Source organism: Pleurodeles waltl, chromosome 6 (assembly GCF_031143425.1).
Source record: "Pleurodeles waltl isolate 20211129_DDA chromosome 6, aPleWal1.hap1.20221129, whole genome shotgun sequence".
Classification (NCBI taxonomy): domain Eukaryota; kingdom Metazoa; phylum Chordata; class Amphibia; order Caudata; family Salamandridae; genus Pleurodeles; species Pleurodeles waltl.
Window position 1 is genome coordinate 616,377,362 of NC_090445.1, and position 18,849 is coordinate 616,396,210.

Sequence of the window (18,849 nt, forward strand, 5' to 3'; positions counted from 1 at the left end):
GGAGCGTGGTATAGCTAGGATACACAAAGTTTGTAATGTGCAGTTAGTATTATGGGATCAACTGAAGAAAGAGCTTGACCGACTGTGTGAGTAGAATGTTATAGAATCGACTGAATTGTTGGAATGGTTAACTCCTGTTGTTTTAGCCAAGTAAGGTAATAGCAAACTCCACGTGTGTGGACCTCAGTAACATGAACAAGTGCATATGGGTCGATCATCATCTGCTGCCCTACATTAACGGAATGTTGTTGATTGTGACGTGTGCCAGGCATTTCACCACACTGGATTTATCAGATGCCTATCACCAGATACCTTTGCATCCTGATTCCAAACATCTAACCTCCTTTGTTACCACATGGAGCGTATCAGTTTGTACGACTACCTTTTGGACTTGTATATGCATCTACCATATTCTAAAGGGTATTGCAGGGAGTTTTTGCAGGATTAGAGTACGTAATGTGCTTCCAGGATGATATTCTGGTTTGGGATTTCAATGTGGTGAACCATAATTTGGTGTGGGAGCATGTGCTGGAGAGATAGGAACAAGCCAGGCTTTCAATAGGTGTTGAGAAGTTTAAGTTTGAGGTGGACTGTATGGAACGTACTCGGTCATGGGAAGAAGTGAAACCTAAAGTGAAGCTGTTAGAAACAATTGAAGGGACGCCTTTTCCGAAGGACAAGGAACAACTGGATTCTTTCCTCGGCTTACAGGAATATTATTCAAAAATTGTGGGGCATATTTTGGACAGGGTGTATGTTTTGCAACTGCTCATGAAAAAAAATACAAAATCTGTGTGGTTAAATTAGTGTCCGCAAGCATTTGAGGACATCTAAGCATCAATAGTCAAGACTGTGGCACAAACCATTCAATCCACATGATGCTACCATTGTAGTTACTGATGCCAGTGTTTATGGGTTGGGCGCTGTCCTCCTGCACAGCAAGGACGGAGGGTAGTAGCTTTCGCTTTATGATCATGGAAGGGAGCAGAGGAAACTCATTCGACTGTCGAAAAGGAGGCTCTGGCGTGATGGTGAGAACTACAAGACCTTAGAACATATGTGTTGGGAGCTGAATTTGAATTGCGCACTGACCATAAACAGTTGGTAGATTTGTTTTCTGTAAAAGGTGCAGGAAGAGCAACACCTCGAGTGGCAAAGTGATTGTACAGGTTACAAAAATACACTTTTGATGTTAAGTACATCGCAGGAATAAGGAACAACAATGCTGATTGTCATGTTTGGCATTAAATGACAACACTGTGTAGGATGACAATGAATGTTTGGTTGCCAACGTGCAATAAGTGTGTGTTTGGGATATTAGAAAAGAAGAGGGGAAACAAGCGATTGATGGTGATCGGGTTTTGCAACTTGATGACAAAATTAGCAAAAGGAAATGTGTTACCTATGGAACACAAAATAATTATAAATAATGGTCAATCTGTGGGAGTTGCAGTTGTCTGAAAAAGTGTTCCTAGGACAGGCTGTGCCATATTGGCTTGTTGACGAGCCTGTACATCTACACAGTAGTGTTTTGTAAATGTATGTGGTGTAGACCAGGTGCTGCTTTGCAAATGTCAGCTTAAGGAATATTTCTGAAAAATGCCATGGGGCACTCTTTTTCCTTGTTGAATGAACTTTAAGAGAAAGCGGTAATTGTCTTTTTGCTGTAGCATAACATATTTCAATACATTTTACAATCCATCTTGCAATGCTGTTTTTTTGTAACAGGATTCCCCTTTTGTGGTAGAGACAAAGCTACAGAAAGCGTTTTTTTTTTCTTAAATTCTTTTGTCCAGTCAATGTAATACATGAGAGCTATTTCAACATCTAATGTGTGTAGTGCCCTTTCTGACACAGAGTCTGGTTGTGGGAAAAAAAACGGCAATTTATTAGTTTAATTAATGTGAAACTGTGAGGCAACTTTTGGAATAAACTTAGGGTTTGTATGAAGGACTAGTTTGTCCTTGTGTATTTGAAAGAAATGCTCTTCCAATGTTAAGGCTTGTAGCTCACTAACACATCTGAGTGATGTAATAGCTACTAAAAAGCTACTTTGTAAGAAAGGATTTGTAACCAACATGAATAGAGAGGCTCAAAAGGAGGTCCCATGAGCCTAGTGAGTACAATATTAAGATTCCAGGTAGGCACTGGGGGTAGCCTAGGTGGGAATACCCTTTTAAGACCTTCCATGAAAGATTTAATGAACGGTATGTTAAATAATGAAGTATGTTGTCTATTTTGTAAGTAGGCTGCAATCCAGCTAAGTGTTCCGAATTCATGTGTGAGCCAGATTAGCTTTTTGCAGGTGAAGCAAACAGCAAAGAATATCTTGCACTGATGGCGTTAGCGGATCAATTTGCTTACATTGAGAGTAACATACAAAACATTTCCATTTTGTTGCATAGAAGGCTATAGTTGTTGGTCTAAGTGCCTGTTTTAGAATGTCCATACATTCTGCAGGTAACTGAAGGTAACCAAATTCTATGACTTCAGGAGCCATATTGCAGGGTTGAGTGATTTGGGATCTGGATGTCTTATCTGTTGTGAATTTTGTGTGAGAAAGTCCAGTCTGTTGGGGAGTCCCCCGTGAGGCACTAAGGAGAGGTCCAACAGAGTTGTAAATCAAGGCTGGCAAAGCAGGAAAGCGTAAGCAAATATCCCTGACCAGTTGATCCATTGGACCAGGAGGTGTGGGTACCTGGATGCAAATTTTTACCATTTTGAGTTTTCTGCTGTGGCAAATAGGTCTATGTGAGCTGTTCCCCACTTCGGAAATTACTTTAGAAGGACTACTGGGTGGAATTCCTACTTGTGGACTTGTTGCTGTGTCCTGCTTAGCAGATCTACCAAATCGTGGTCTGTCCCTGGGAGATATTCTGCCAGTAGAAGAATGTAGTGATGATGAGCCCACCTCCAGATTTTAAGTGTTAACTGAGAAAAACTGGAGATAGCGTACGTCCCCTGTTTTTGTTGACAATACATTGCAGTGATTTTGGCCGTGGGAATCAACAGATTTGTGCATTAAGTGAGGCAGAAAGGCCATTAGGGCTAAAAAAGACTACTTTAAGTTATAAAAGATAGATGTGTAAGTTCTGGTGACTGGAGACCCATGATCCTTGCACTGTGAGGTTGTTGAGATGAGCCCCCATCCTTTAAGGGTTAGAACTATTTGGGGGACACGGTCTTGAAACAGTCACCCTAAGCGTAGATTGTTGGAATTCCACCACAGGAGAGAGTTGCAAGTTATGCGATCTACCAATACTAGATCCAGAAGATGACCCTGAGCTTGTGACCATTGCCGAGTGAGACACTGTTGTAAGGGCCACATTTGAAGTCTTGCATGAGGGACGATGGCAACGCAGGATGCCATCATGCCTAGGAGTCGCATTAGTGTTCTGACTGTGTACATTTGATTGACTTGTATTTGAGAATTTTTTTTTGAAAATTGTGTACACGTGCTGGATTGCGGTAAGCAAGCCCTAATTGTGAGTTGAGTGTAGCCCTTAGATACAGTTGAATCTGGAGAGGCTGTAGGTGTGAGTTTTTGATGTTTATGGTGAACCCTACTTTTTGAAGCAGGTTTACTGTTCGAGTGTGCGACTAGTATAGACTTAACGTGTTGACTTTGATCAACCAATCGTCCAAATACAAAAATATGTGTATGTGTTGCCTTCTGAGATGTGCTGCGACTACTGTGAGACACTGGGTGAACACTCTGGAAGCCGCTGTGACTCCAAAAAGTAGAACTCTGAACTGATAATGTTGTCCTGCCACTACAAATCTTAGATAATTGCGGTGTGCAGGATCAATTGGAATGTGAAAGCAGGCGTCCTTTAGATCTAGAGCAGTCATGAAGTCGCCTTTTTGTAGTAATGGAATTGGGTCTTGAAGGGTTACCATATTAAAATGTTCAGAGAGGATATATTGGTTTAGTGGTCTGAGATTCAAAATGGGTCCAGAGTGTTGTCTTTTTTGGGAATGAGAAAGTAGAGAGAGTACACTCCTGTTTCTTGATATTGTATGGGAACAATTTCAATTGCTTCTTTTAATAGTAGAGATTGTACCTGTTCTTTTTAAAGAGTGAGATGTTCTTTTGACATTTTGTGTCTGCGAGGTGGAATATTCAGGGGTGTTGACGTACGTTCTAGGCAATAACCATGTTGGATAATGGATAGGACCCATTGGTCCGATGTTAACTCTGTCCATTGCTGGTGCTACACATGAAAACGCCCCCCTACTGGAGTGGAATGACGAGGGCTAATGTGGAGGTAGTCATTGTTTTGCTGCCGAGGGTGAACCACAGTGTTGGTGGTTTCTCCCCTGCCCTTAGAACTGTTTACTCTATATGTCCCTCAGAAAAACCCTTTAGAGTAGGATAGGAGGAAGAGGCTTGAGGCTGCTGGGAGTTGGTATGATCAAAGGATGTGGTCCCTCTGTAGACACCCCTATACATTGTGCAGTGAAAAAAACCCTGTTAGGCTGATTTTGTAAAGCACCCATGGCTTTAGCTGTGCCTGTGTCTTTTTTTTTTTTTAAATTCTTTATTTATTTGTTTGAGTCTTTTTAAGGGTGGAGTCAACCTGGGACCCAAATAGGTGCTCTCTATCAAAAGGCATATTGAGGACAGCTTGTTGGACTTCTGGTTTGAAACCAGAACATCTTAACCAGGCAGGTCTTCTAAGGAGGATACTGGTATTGACACGTCATGCAGCTATGTCTGCTGCACCAAGGGCACATCTAATTGAGTTATCTGCAATTGTCTGACCTTCAGACACAGTTTTCCATACATGTTTATGGTGTTCTTCTGGGAGTGTTGAAGAATGCCTTCCTTTTCATCCCAGTGTGCCCTATCATATCTTGCAAGCAGTGCCTGGAAATGAGCAATTCACCAATGATTGGTCGCTTGTACAGCAACCCTTTTCCCTGCTGCATCAATCTTTTTACTTTATTTATCTGGAGGAGGAGAATCTCTGGTAGCCTGGCTCTTTACTCTTTTCCTGGCTGTGGTGGTGACAATAGAATCTAGAGGGACTTGTGACTGGATACATATTGGGTATCAGATGGAGACGCTTAATATTTTTTATCTACCAGTGGCGCAATTACACGGGAACGAACAGGCTCTTTAAAAATATCTTGCCCATGACAAAGCATTCCTGGTAACATAGGGAGGAATTGTATGTTCCTGTGTGTTGTGATGAGGGCATCAAACAGAAAATCTTCTTCTACGGGATCCTTGTGTAATTGCACATTGTGATATGCAGCAGCCCTAGTTATTACTTGTTGATACCAGTGGTGTCTTCTAGAGGGGAGGCAGGGGCAGGATATAAATCTTGGTCTGTAGCTATAATAGGATCCATATCATTAGTATCCCAGTGGTCAGGGTCTGGTGTAACCTCCCCTATGTCTTCCCTACCATAAACAGGTGAACCTTGTGGTGCGTAAAGTTCTGCTATTTGAGAATGAGGTGGAGGAGAAACAGGAGGCAGAGATGCGGGAGATGTAGGCAGAGTTGGGAGAGGACCCTCTCCTGCAGATTTAGAAGCTTTCTCTTTATGTTCCATATTAGGTGGTGAGGTGTCAAGTTCCTCTTGAAAAGAAAGCTTCTTTTTAACAGGGATGATGAGCAAAGCCACATTTCTTCCTGTGTCCTTTTCAACTTGAATGTTTCGTTGCTTAGCGTCCATAGTTTCCAAAATAGGCTCGAATTGGGAACAATTAAGCTTGGTCTGACTCAGTTGTTTCCGAGACTGCAATTTCAAGTCGTTTTGACTCCAAAGGAACAGACAGTGTAATACCACTCAGTACCGAAATTTTCGTTGCCAAAGTTGTAAGCATTGAAGTAGTCAGTCCCAGACTTTTCGGTTCCAAAGTGTTGGATGCTTTTGTTCTGACCAAAGTAATAGAGGTCGACTTTGAAGACCCAGCTAAACACTTCCTGGATTTCGGAGCCAAGCCAGAGGGTGGGGCAACCAAAGAAAGTTTCCGAGATCTATCACGGCCCAAGGTCAGTGACTGTCTGGGGACCTCTTTTGTAAGTTTTTTCTAACTGTCTTAATAGGCAAAAGGCGGAGGTGGAGGCAGGGGGGTAATTGTTTTTTTTTTTTTTTTTACTCACGACTTGCGCTGAAGTGATGTCCTGGCTCTCAATGTCAGACTGAAGGTCTGAGTCCGATTCTTGGACGAAGAGTGTCCCTTCTTGCTCCAGCTCTTCCCCTTATCTGGGGTGTTGTCTTGCACTGAGAGCGCAATTTCCAGCATGCGAGCTTTCCAGTCCTGAAGTGTTTTCTTTAATCAAAACGATCAACATGTGTTGCACATGGCTTCATTGTGATCAGGGGAAAGGCAGAGACTACACATTTGATTGTGATCCGTGTGTGGAAACTTGGCGTGGCACCTAGGACAGAATCTAAATGGCGTCCGTTCCACTAGGGTCTCATATCTTTCTAACAACGTGGAGATAGGCCCGGGGCCAGGCGAGGCCCATCCCGAAAGTAAGCAGTTGAGATTTGACCCAACTCTATCAAGATTAAGATGTAGAAAATGCTATCAATACAATACCGTCGATTGAAAGTAAAGCTGAAATGTTTTTTCCAACAGATTGGAGTGAAAACACGTCCAAACCAGACGACGGAGAAAAAACAATCTAACAAAGGACTCGATACCCATGCGCAGTATCACAGAGGAGGAGCAACTCAATCCCATGACTCGAAAACACTTCTTGAAGAAAAACAATTCGCAACACTGCAAGCCCAATACTAGATGGCAGGATAATGCACAGCATGTGTGTCTACAGCCACACATGCCATCAAACATTTCATTTCTTTAAACTGTTACATGATTGCCAATGGTGACAAACGATACATACGACTAACCTAGATCACACATCTGACTGCTGGGGATGAGAATGGAGATGTATGCACTTGATCTGGTCCTACTCACTACTTCAGACTTTTTGGCATCATGTATTTACTATGAACTTGACCACAGCTCTGCCCCTACATCCTGCACCTAACATTCTTCTTCATAATACCAGTGATTTATCAGGGTTGGCCCACTACACAAACTATGGCTAGACACAGCTTTAGCAGTAGCTAACATGTATTTTACTGTGCAGAAAACACTGTACTACAACCTACACGAGGACTGGCTATATGAAATGGCAGTTATGGCACCTTAAAAAAACATATGTCGCCTACTGAACCAGACATGTTTTGCAGCTATTTGGACTCCCTTTATCATTTGTAAAGCCGAATAAGAGTAATGTATTGTCCTATATTGATCGATAGCGTACAAATTATTTTCTTTGGTTTGTATACTGTAGAAAGTTGGCCCTGTATATTCTATATTAAAATGAGATATAGTGTGCACAGAGTCCAGCGGTTCCCCAGAGGCTTGACAGAGGCTAAATAGATGATACTAATGCTCTCTTTTGTGATAGTGAGGTCCAGCAGTTAGGCTTATTGGAGGGTAATGCAAAGCATTTGCTGTACACACACCGACAACAGATGAAACACACATTTAATTACTTAACTCCACATTTGTTTTTATATAGAAAAAGCCTCTTTTGTTAATTTATTTCTAGAACCACAAGATTCAGGTAAGTACATCAATAAATAAGTATTTCACTTACTTATTAATATTACTTTGTTTCAAATTCGCGAGTCATACAGTTTTTTAATAAATGGCAATAATCTGTTTTAAAAGTTGACACTGCAATTTTCAGAAACAGTTCCCAAGGGTTTGGGGCAGAAAAGTTTTAAAGGTAAGTACGCGACTAACAGTTCCAGTCTCCGGGGGTTATGAAGTCCACAGGTTGGGGTTCAAGTTAACCCAAAACACCCACCACCAGCAACACAGGGCCGCCTGGGTACACAGATCAAAGATTAGGCAAATTTAACATGGGCTACTATGAAGACTGGGGGCTCTCTGATTCAGATCTGCTTGAAAGTAAGTACCAGTGTCTTCGGAGGGCTGACCTGGGGGTCTGGAGGAGCACCGGGGGGGGCCACAGGTAGGCACCAAACATACATCCTCAGCGGCGCATGGGCGGCCGGGTGCAGGGTGCAAATGGAGTGTTGGACTCCCAATGCTTTCCTATGAGGGGACCCCAGGGGTCTCTTGGATGCTGCAGGCTGGGTCCAGGGGGTCTGTTCTGGAAAACCACAGGCTGGACTAGTAGGAGGGCCGTTTGATGAACGTTGCTGAATCGAAAGTTGGATTCCCCAAGGCCAGGGGCCTGTGGGTGCAGAATACCTTTTTGGCTTTGGATATCTTTGTCCGGTGCTGTCGCAGTCAGTGGGGTCCTCTGGATTCACACTACAGGTGTCATTGTTGGGGACAGGAGGGGTCAAACCCAGGGTGGGCCCTTGCTCAGAATCGCCTTGGGATTCCTCTCTAGTCGGTTGGGCCACCTGGACAAGGCCCATGGATATAGGGTGCAGAGTGGTCAGGACTTGCAGATCCGGATAGGCTCTGGATTCCTTAGTTGTAGTTTCTTCTTGGACAGGGTTGCTGTCAACGGGAGTTCTTGGTCCTCTGTGATGCAGGCAGTACTCTGGAGGCTTGGCAGAGGTCACTGGACACGCAGGATGCATCGTTGTCTTTTGCAGAGCTCTTTGAAGCAGAAGACAGGCCGGTAGGGCTGGGGCCAAGTCAGATTTTGTCTTCTTTCTTGTGAGGTCGCCAGGAATCTGACGAACTGGGTTCAGGGGAGCCCCTAAATTCTGGATTTAGGGGGGTTAAAGGGATGCAAAGGGAAATAGCCAATGGCTACTGTACCCGAGGGTGGCTACTCCATTCCGGTGCCAAATCCCTTTGGGCGGGGGACACATTCCTAACCCTATTGGTCCCTGTCCTCCAAACCAACATGGAGCATTCTGCAGGGACGGGGTCACTTCAGCTCTGGACACCTTAGGGGTGGTCCCAGCTGGAGTGATCACTCCTTCCTTTATTTCCAAATTTTCCCACCAAACTTGCCGCCAAAAGTGGGGCTTTGTCTGGGGACGGGCATCTCCACTAGCTGGAGTGCCCTGGGGCACTGTAACAGGAGGCCAGAGCCTTTGAGGCTCACCACCAGGTGTTAAAAGTTCCTGCAGGGGGAAGGTGTGAAGGACCTCCACCCAGCGCAGGCTTTGTTTCTGGACTCAGAGAGCACAAAGACCCTCACCCATGGGGTCAGAAACTTGTCTGCTAGTGGCAGGCTGGCACAGACCAGTCCGCGTTACACTAGAGGATTGGGTAAAATACAGGGGGCATCTCTGAGATGCCCTCTGTGTGCTTTCTACCATATATCCTACACTGGCATCAGTGTGGGTTTATTGTGCTGAGATGTTTGATACCAAACTTCCCAGCCTTCAGTGAAGCCATCATGGAGCTGTGGAGTTCGTAATGACAAACTCCCAGCCCCTGTATTTAATATGGCGACACTGCACTTAAACACTGAAGGGGCATATTGCTCATGCAACTATGCCCTCACCTGTGGTACAGTGCACCCTGCCTTATGGCTGTAAGGCCTGCTAGAAAGGTGACTTACCTATGCCACAGGCAGTGTTTTGTGGGCATGGCACCTTGAGAGGAATGCCATGTCGATTCTGCCTTCTCCCCACCAACACATACAATCTGCAATGGCAGTGTACATGTCTTTTTTGAGGGGTCCCTTAGGCTGGCACAAAACATGCTACAGCCCTTATGGTCCCTGCCTGGCCACATGTCCCTTGGTTCCACCGGTACCTTTTAGAAGGGACATATCTGTGTGACAGAGGTGTGGCAATTGTGGAAACAATGGTACAGTTTTAGGGAAAGAACACCGGTGCTGGGGCCTGGTTGGTAGGATCCAAGTGCACACTCAGTCAAGTCAGCATCAATATGAGGCAATAATTGGGAGGGAGGGGGAGCAGGGTAACTAACAACGGACAGTTTCCTACATATACCATCTTGCATCTTCATTCTGTTTCACCTAAGCTCAGTCAGGACACGATAATCTTCACAGACAAGTTGGAATTAAAGGATTTTTGGGGACATTAGCGGTTCTATTTGTTTCTCTGGTATAATGGATTACAGATTTCTATCCTCTTTAATTACCTTTAAATGAGTTGTGCTTAATCTCAAACAGTATGATATTAATTTTAAGGTCCCCTAGGGTGGGTTGTTTGGTACTTTGTCATGTATCTATTTTTATCATTCTCTTTAACACTTATCGAGGTTGGTTTCTAATGCATATTGGGATCACTTAGAGCTATATACTTTCTTTTTCTTTCTCAGTAAATGTGAATAAAAAAATGTTATAAGATTTTTTTTTTAGAATGTACAAATATCTGCTCGCTTTTACTTCCTTAAGGACCATCAGTGGAGGCGGTACACTTCTTATTGATCCTAGATTTTTGTACAGCATGCTAAAAGCGGTCTGGATCTATCATCCATTCAAGCACAAGATTAAAACTAAGAACTCAAAAGCCACACTTTCTAGCTGATAACCTGTACAGGCACGTACGTTTAATACTGAATACATGATCTGTATTTTTTCTTCAGTTTATGTAAATGTAAAATTTAAGTTCTGATGGACCGTGTTGCTTCTCCAAGCACAATGCATTTAATGTACTGTAATAAGAAATGCTTTTACCAGGCTGTGTGTTATGATTTTTTTTCCCTGCTTTAATGAAAGGCATTTATCAATTCCTCTTATCACACAGAAATATGTGACAGGTATGCCTAGACGTGGGCCACTTGGTCACTTGAACTAGGCTATGCTTGTATTCCGGTTTATGGAGGACCTAGCCTGGCAGTTCAGGCTGGACTGTTCCCATTGGAGCAGGCTCAAAACCTTTTGCATATGGCTGGGTCCAAATGGAGGTGGCACAGTAGGTGAAAAATAAGCGGCCTGAGTGATTGCCAGTGGTGGGAATTAATTTGAGCACTCCATCCATTACCGTGCTTTTGATGCCCTAACTTAAAAGTCTAACTTGCCAAACAAATATGTTACTTCCCGTCAGTAACATCTTTTCTAGTAGAGACTATCTAACCACAGATTGCTCACCTTGTGAATTTCCCCCAGGCACAACACTGAATCTGGAAACTTTAAAGCAATCCCCTTGCGCATCAGTAGGTGGCATCGTGCAGCTCCGCCTAAGCTCCATCTTGCCTCGGATGTGATGTTGGTGTCCCTTCATATGCGCCACCTCTGTGTGCTGACAATTTCTTTCTGACCTCTTTTAGCATAGCAGGCCACTAAGCCATGGAAAACAGATAGTGCAGTGTGCAGATCATCTAAATATGGCATCCTATTAAAAGACTATGTGAGTCCATTACTCAGAATGGAGAGGGTGGTGGGTCGATGCCATTAGTCACTACTAGAAACGCGTTACCGAAGGTAAATAACTTGCTCTTCTTATAGCTACTTGAAACCACAGATTCCTCACCATGTGAGCAGATACCAAAGAAATCCACCTCCGTTGGTGGTGGGGGTCTGTGAAATTTCCCAGACAAGGAAATCCTGTAGGACAGATCTAATCAAGTGCCTCTCCCACCTAATCTGGTTACCCAGGCAGTAATACTTTGTGAAAGTTTGGAGGGAACCAACATAGCAGCGTGGCAAATGTGCATGACTGGCACACCTCATCCAAGCACTGTGGTAGCAGTTTAGCTCTGGTGGAATGAACTTGCAAGCCTTTTGGGGGCTGCTGCTTGGCTAGCCCATGGGAGATCATGATGCATAACAATTACTCTTGAGATGGCCCTCTTTTCAACCGCTTTGCCAGAGAAACCAACAACAAGTTGGTCACCCTGCTGGTAGTCTCTGGTTCTGTTCACATAGAAGCTAAGCGCCAATTTAGGGTCAAGGTGATTACTTTGTTCTTCCTCCTGGATGGATGAGGAATTCAGGCCAATATCTGGGGAAGGTGTAAGTAAAGTGTCCAACCCACTGACATCCTGAAAGTCTTCAATAAATGTTAGGTGCTTAATAAATGTCATCATCACAATAAAGTTGTTTTGAGTCTGAGAAACTGTAACAACACTGTTCAGGGCATAGTTGAGCATTTGAATCTGACAAAACTATCGGATTCACTGATGTCGGTGCCAGGACTGAGTCTCGGTCTGAGGCGTCTGTTTTGGCACTGCATGCAGCAGTGGATGCTGGGCCGAGACATTAGCTAATTTACTGGGTCAACCTTGGGTGGTGGTCAAATTACCCACTCGACATCAAGGACGGATCCACTGACGGGCCTCCAATAGGCTGCCACCTCAAATCTTTGGGGTATGAAGTTGCTACAGTAGGATTTGGCAGGGTACTAAAAACGACAACTAGCCTCCTTCAGATGTTGCATTTCGTCTGCTTTGGCTGCTTGCTGAGGCAGGAGGTTGAGCGGAAATATTTCGGGAGTCTGCTCTGCGAAGACTCACCCAGGACCTTGAACGACTCTTAACTGTGTGAGTGGTGGACGTCAGCGATCGGCGCTTGGATTTCTTGAGCGATTTATGTGTCTTACCCTTACTTCCTGGGTTTTAATGTGGAGGTTTCCTGATATTGGCTCCTGGATTTCAAAGTGGAGCTGTCCTGAGACTGGATCCTGGAGTGAGTAGGCACATACATATCTTGATCAGATCGCTTCCACAACTTCTTGTGTAGTTCGGCAATGGCAAGCTTAGCTTTACAGTCTCAATATGCCTTTCTGTTTATTTTCTCACAACAAGAGCACAAATTCATGTTGAATGAGGCGCCAGAGGCAGGCGTTGTGGGTGTCCATTACAGACATCAGTCGGTGATAATGGTGATACAGCTAGAAACTTATTGTTTTAGGGCGCTTATCTGCACACTGGGGAAGAATTGTTTCCTAAGGAAAAAGGCCCGTCAGACAGCACTGCTAGCTCTGGATCCACATCAGAAGGTGCGTAAAGAAAGGAAATTACAGTGGTTGGAGGTGGTGCAAATATAGGGTCCTCAAAATCACATCCAAGATGGGACAGAAATGCATGACACCACCTATCAACCAGCAAATGAATTGGTTTACAGATTCATTCCAACACCTGAGGGAAACTAAGAAGGTGAGTAATCGGCTGTTAGAAATCTCTATCAGATACATTTGACTTTTAGCGCTGTAAGGGCATATTGTAATTGTGCGGCTGAGGATATACGTTCACAGGTGGAGATATTTCAACCTACCACATTTGAAGGGCTTGTTCCATATATCATTCACTACTTCTAGTTCTTCAGGGAGGACAAGGTGAGCAGATAGCAGGCATATAATTTACTGCCTCATTAAAAGCCAAAGGTATTTACTCGAAAATTGTCTTGCTTGAGCTCTAGGTGAAACTGTTTGCCTAGTAATCAAAATGAAAACTAAGACATACATCCAATCCATCTGTTTTCCTACAGAAGAACGTACAGCTTTGCTGTGAAAAGGTGACAACAGCCTGATGCCCATCACAAATTAAAATAGACCAGTTCAGGCAACGCCAGATCAAGGAGAAGGTAGTGTCTGATTAATAAATCTAAAAATTGATACAGTATAGTGTACATATTTGCAAAAAGAAGCCTTCACAAATTAGCTAGGTATCTCAGGTGATAATGGGAAAGAAAAGAATTAACAAGTCTGAGGACTGTCATTTGTTGTTTTCTCCATGTAAAGGGAGATCAAGTTTAACTATAGCCCTGTTGGAAAGGACAACTATACCAAAATCATACTGAAAACTCTTAACGACTATTCAATGTGGAGACAGTTACAAGAATGAAGTCTAAACAAGATGCAACAAAAAAAGATAAATTAAAACAGTGTCTGTGAATCATGGCCTCTGGTCTATACTCTTCACGTGGGTGCTGCATACCTTTTCAGATAGGATATGTAGCTGGAGGGAGCACTTGTTGAAGATCCTTCATTTCCCTTCAGATCCTCCTGCCACAAATGTCGAGTGTAAGAGCCACTACGTACAAGACTGACAGCAGACTCTCTAAAGGAGGAGAAAAGAGTATGAGGGTAATCTAACCACTCTTCATGGCAGAACTGGCTTTCAAGTGGTCATCTGATCCACTGAAACAAATTGCAAAAATGATTACATTAACATTAAACTTAATTTCTACAGCTGAAGATATCCTAGAGAAAATCTATGCTCTTACTAGGTAAATAAAACCCTGAGTATTATTCTGTTCAAGCTATGATCTGTGACTCATTAAATATCTAACACTTCTTTAAGAACAACATGTTACTACTACGATTTGTAACATTTCAGCTTAGATGATTTAATGAGACATTCAAGGTTGTCCCTCAAGAACTGAATCTGTTAATGGATTTTGTACAATTGCTTCCAGTGGTGTTGGATGATCTGAGATGTAGAGTTATGAGTTGTTATATACCTGGGGGAAATTAATCAATTCGGCTTGGTTGCAGATTTTACGTTTTTTTTTTCATTTTAACTGGAACATTTTTGTATTTATTTTCACATTCAATATATATATATATTTTTTTTTTAATAACAATGGCATTTAACAGAATTTTTTTTGCACAATTCTCTTTATTACCTGCTAGTGAAGCATAGACAAAATGAACTGTGGTGTTTCGTTTCAATTCATCATGTAAGGTCTACAATTACACTATACTAGATTACAGCAGTGATGCACTAAGTCATCATTAACTTATAAATAACATCCCAGATTTTGCTTTGAAAGATGGTACTGTGCATCCCGCAAAGTAACACTGCACTGCTTGAGATCTTATTTCATGAAGTTACTTATATGTTAATTAAAAAAAAATGAAGGTAATTTATTTAACATCGCCATTTAGGTATCAGGATTATTACATTAAACTAAAACAATACCATGTTGTAAAATCAATACTACAGTACTTAAACTCCACTATGTAAATAAGATGAACAAGGGCAACCTGCACCACAGGGCTACCTAACAAAAATCTATTGATTAGCCTATTCTTGAGTACTTTCATCCTCTTGTAATAGATTTACTTCAAATGCCCTGCACACTTTATTTAGAAGATTAGTCAAGACGAAAAGAATGGGTTTAACCACTTAGTCATCACAACTCAGACTAAACTAGTTTTTTGGCTATTAGTCATCGGAATGTTATGCTCAGTGACATCCTCCAGGCAATAACATTTACTTTCCAGAGGTGTTCTGATGTTCACAAGCTGGTCTCCAGGAAGAGAGGTAGTTGCTGTAGGATGCTTTGAAAGTCTCAATCTGTCAAAGTTTTTTTTTTTTTTTTCAAGAGTTAAAACCAAAGATGCATGCTGATACATAACATTTCACCTACTAAGTTGCCTGGTAAAGTCAATTACCCTCTAATATTTGAAACAGGTACTCTAAATCTGCCGCAATTTATTGGGTTTTTATCTGCTCTGTGAGCAAACCCAAGGAAAATGTAAAAGCATTGCTTTAGATCATTAAGACTGAACAATAAACCACCAGTGCTCGTTTCTAGAAAGTGACTGTCAAAGTGCTTGGAGATGCCAGACTGGAGTAGTAGTTTTCTCAAAAAGATAATAATAAATAAATAAATAATAAAAGTAATTGATCAAACAGTACACTAATTCGACAAAACTATTCTTAGAGGCCAATAGAAAATAAGCCCTTAGCTAAACTTGGGATGACAGCACAGAAAACCATTTGAGTTTCAATAATAAACAGGCATGGAAATGTTATCCAAAGTTAGCTTATTGTATAAACATTAAGTACCAATTAGCTCACTTTGTTCTCATGCACCAAGAAATAGCAAAGCCAATGTATGTATAACAGCAGAAATGTCAAGATTTAAATTTTTCCAAAAGTTAAAAAGGTTTAAATGAATCTTTAAGTAAATTTAAACATATTCATAAAACTAACTTGACAGTTATAGGAGCTCTAACAAACCATCGCAAAATATTTTAATTTAGTTCTAAACAGTGAGAGTAATATGTTGCTCAATTAGTCAATCCCTTGCCAAAATGCGCATCACCTCTACAACACCTCTAATACAACTCTGAGGTAAACATAACTCCAGGTCAAGCCCACTTTCTTACTTTACCTGTTTTCTTTCTCTTCAATGTCTCCTGTACTGTTCAGTCTTCTAGGTGCAATGGATGCAAAGTAGCTCTTATCCTGTTTAAATCAAGTACATTAAAGGCATTTTAGATTATGTATCTATCTGGATATTGTGTCCCTTTATCTAGGTCATTTACCACCCACTTTTTAAATTATTTGCTTAAAGAAAATGACCCATGATGAACCTTATTTGAGCCAGATGTGTGTAATGGCCAGATGATAACGACAAAAAAGTAACAACATTCCAGTCTGCTAACAGATCTAACTCACTGCAATGAAACAGTGACTTTACGACTTTGAGCACTACCAACAGCATTGGGCTGTAGCTTTGCATGCGTGGACATACAAGTATGTGTACAGGATATGTGCCAAAAGGAACTAGTTGGTAAAGGTACATCAAGGTCAGGATATAAGCTTTGTTGGTGCTGCTCTGGGATATGGATGGGGCGAGTGTAGGTGGGGGAGTTGAGAATAGGTGCTCTTTACTCTAAAGTGCTGGCAACCTCTTGACAACTAAGCACTAACTATGGTCCATCCCCACCCTTACACGATGGAAAGAGAAGGCCCACAAAGCTCTGCACATTTACCACATTCATCACAGAGGTTCAGGCATCTAAAGATAATATTATTTGGTGGAGTGAAAGGAGGTGTAAAAACCTTTGATTTCTCTGTATAGTTTCAAAGTCTGAGCCAATTGCTACTCTAAAATGAACAAAGTTGACAAGAGAACAGTATCTCTAAAGAACGACCCAAAAATCCCAAAGCTCATCACAAACTTAGTGCCAAAAATGGGTCAACAGTCTGTCCAGAGTACGCTAAATGCTTTTAGACATTCAAGTAGTCCGCTTTGGTTGACAGGGTAGGCAGCATGATGACTGGAGGTTAACAGAACCGCCAACTTAGAAATTCAACAAGGTCTTGAAGGTGTAACCTTATAAATGGGAGTCGATTACGGTTTTCTGCCCTTCCCTTTATTCTCTGATTAAGAGGCATGATACTTTTAAATCTGTGATGTCTGCACCATACATTTCACCTTTGTCTATTTTTTAAATAAAATATTTCCTAATGAAAATGTCACTTACCCAGTGTACATCTGTTCGTGGCATCAGTCGCAGTAGATTCGCATGTTCTGCAATAGCTCGCCATCTGGTGTTGGGCCGGAGTGTTACAAGTTGTTTTTCTTCGAAGAAGTCTTTCGAGTCACGGGACCGAGTGACTCCTCCTTTTGTCTCCATTGCGCATGGGCGTCGACTCCATCCTCGATTGTTTTTCCCCGCAGAGGGTGAGGTAGGAGTTGAATTGTAGTAATAGTGCCCATGCAATGGAGTGACTAAGTATGCACTTATTTAAGGTTGAGATGATACATATATAAATAATTGAAGGTAACTTCCAAACTGCTACAGGCTCCCGGGGAGGCGGGTGGGCACATGCGAATCTACTGCGACTGATGCCACGAACAGATGTACACTGGGTAAGTGACATTTTCAGTTCGATGGCATCTGTCGCTGTAGATACGCATGTTCTGCAATAGACTAGTAAGCAGTTATTTCCCCAAAAGCGGTGGATCAGCCTGTAGGAGTGGAAGTAGTCTGAAATAATGTCCTTAATACAGCTTGACCTACTGTGGCTTGTTGTGCGGATAACACGTCTACACAGTAGTGCTTGGTGAATGTGTGAGGCGTAGACCATGTGGCTGCCTTACATATTTCTTGCATTGGGATGTTTCCTAGAAAGGCCATGGTAGCACCTTTCTTTCTGGTTGAGTGTGCCCTTGGTGTAATGGGCAGCTGTCGTTTAGCTTTAAGGTAGCAGATTTGGATGCATTTAACTATCCATCTGGCTATACCTTGTTTTGAAATTGGGTTTCCTGCATGAGGTTTTTGAAATGCAATAAAGAGTTGTTTAGTCTTTCTGATGTTCTTTGTTCTGTCAATGTAATACATTAATGCTCTTTTGACATCTAATGTATGTAGTGCCCTTTCAGCTACGGTATCTGGCTGTGGAAAGAACACCGGAAGTTCCACTGTTTGATTTAGATGGAACGGTGAAATAACCTTTGGCAAAAATTTAGGATTGGTCCTTAGGACGACTTTATTTTTGTGTAGTTGTATAAAAGGTTCCTGTATAGTAAACGCCTGAATCTCGCTTACTCTTCTCAGGGAAGTAATGGCGATGAGAAATGCCACCTTCCAGGTTAGGAACTGTATGTCGCAGGAGTGCATGGGTTCAAAAGGTGGACCCATAAGTCTAGTTAGGACAACATTTAGGTTCCATGAAGGAACAGGTAGTGTTCTTGGTGGTATAATTCTCCTAAGGCCCTCCATGAATGCTTTAATGACTGGTATTTTATATAGGGAAGTTGAATAGGTAGTCTGCAGGTATGCAGATATTGCTGCAAGGTGAATCTTAATGGAAGAGAAAGCTAGGTTAGATTTTTGTAAGTGAAGCAAGTAACCCACTACATGTTCTGGAGTTGTGTGTAATGGTTGTATTTGATTAATATGGCAGTAGCAAACAAACCTCTTCCATTTACTTGCATAGCAGTGCCTGGTGGATGGCCTTCTTGCTTGTTTTATGACTTCCATACATTCTTGGGTAAGTTGTAAGTGCCCGAATTCTAGGATTTCAGGAGCCAGATTGCTAGATTCAGCGATGCTGGATCTGGGTGTCTGATCCTTTGGTTGTGCTGTGTCAACAGATCTGGCCTGTTGGGCAATTTGATGCAGGGTACCACTGATAGGTCTAGCAGCGTTGTGTACCAGGGTTGCCTTGCCCAAGTTGGTGCTATCAATATGAGTTTGAGTTTGCTTTGACTGAGTTTGTTTA

The 18,849-nt window shown here is 42.3% G+C and overlaps 1 protein-coding gene across 3 annotated transcripts in view; it reads right to left on the minus strand.

Moving 5' to 3' along the window:
• The window catches only part of PPP1R12B (protein phosphatase 1 regulatory subunit 12B), a 786,992-nt gene that overhangs the window by 530,605 nt on the left and 237,538 nt on the right, over positions 1-18,849 (minus strand). For 2 of the 3 annotated variants that reach the window (XM_069238924.1, XM_069238923.1), the window contains exons 11-12: positions 16,007-16,080; positions 13,819-13,941 (exon numbers count right to left, since the gene is read on the minus strand). In XM_069238924.1, coding sequence (XP_069095025.1) covers positions 13,819-13,941; positions 16,007-16,080 — 197 coding nt within the window. The remainder of the gene's footprint in view (positions 1-13,818; positions 13,942-16,006; positions 16,081-18,849) is intronic. The other variant, XM_069238925.1, reaches the window with a different exon arrangement.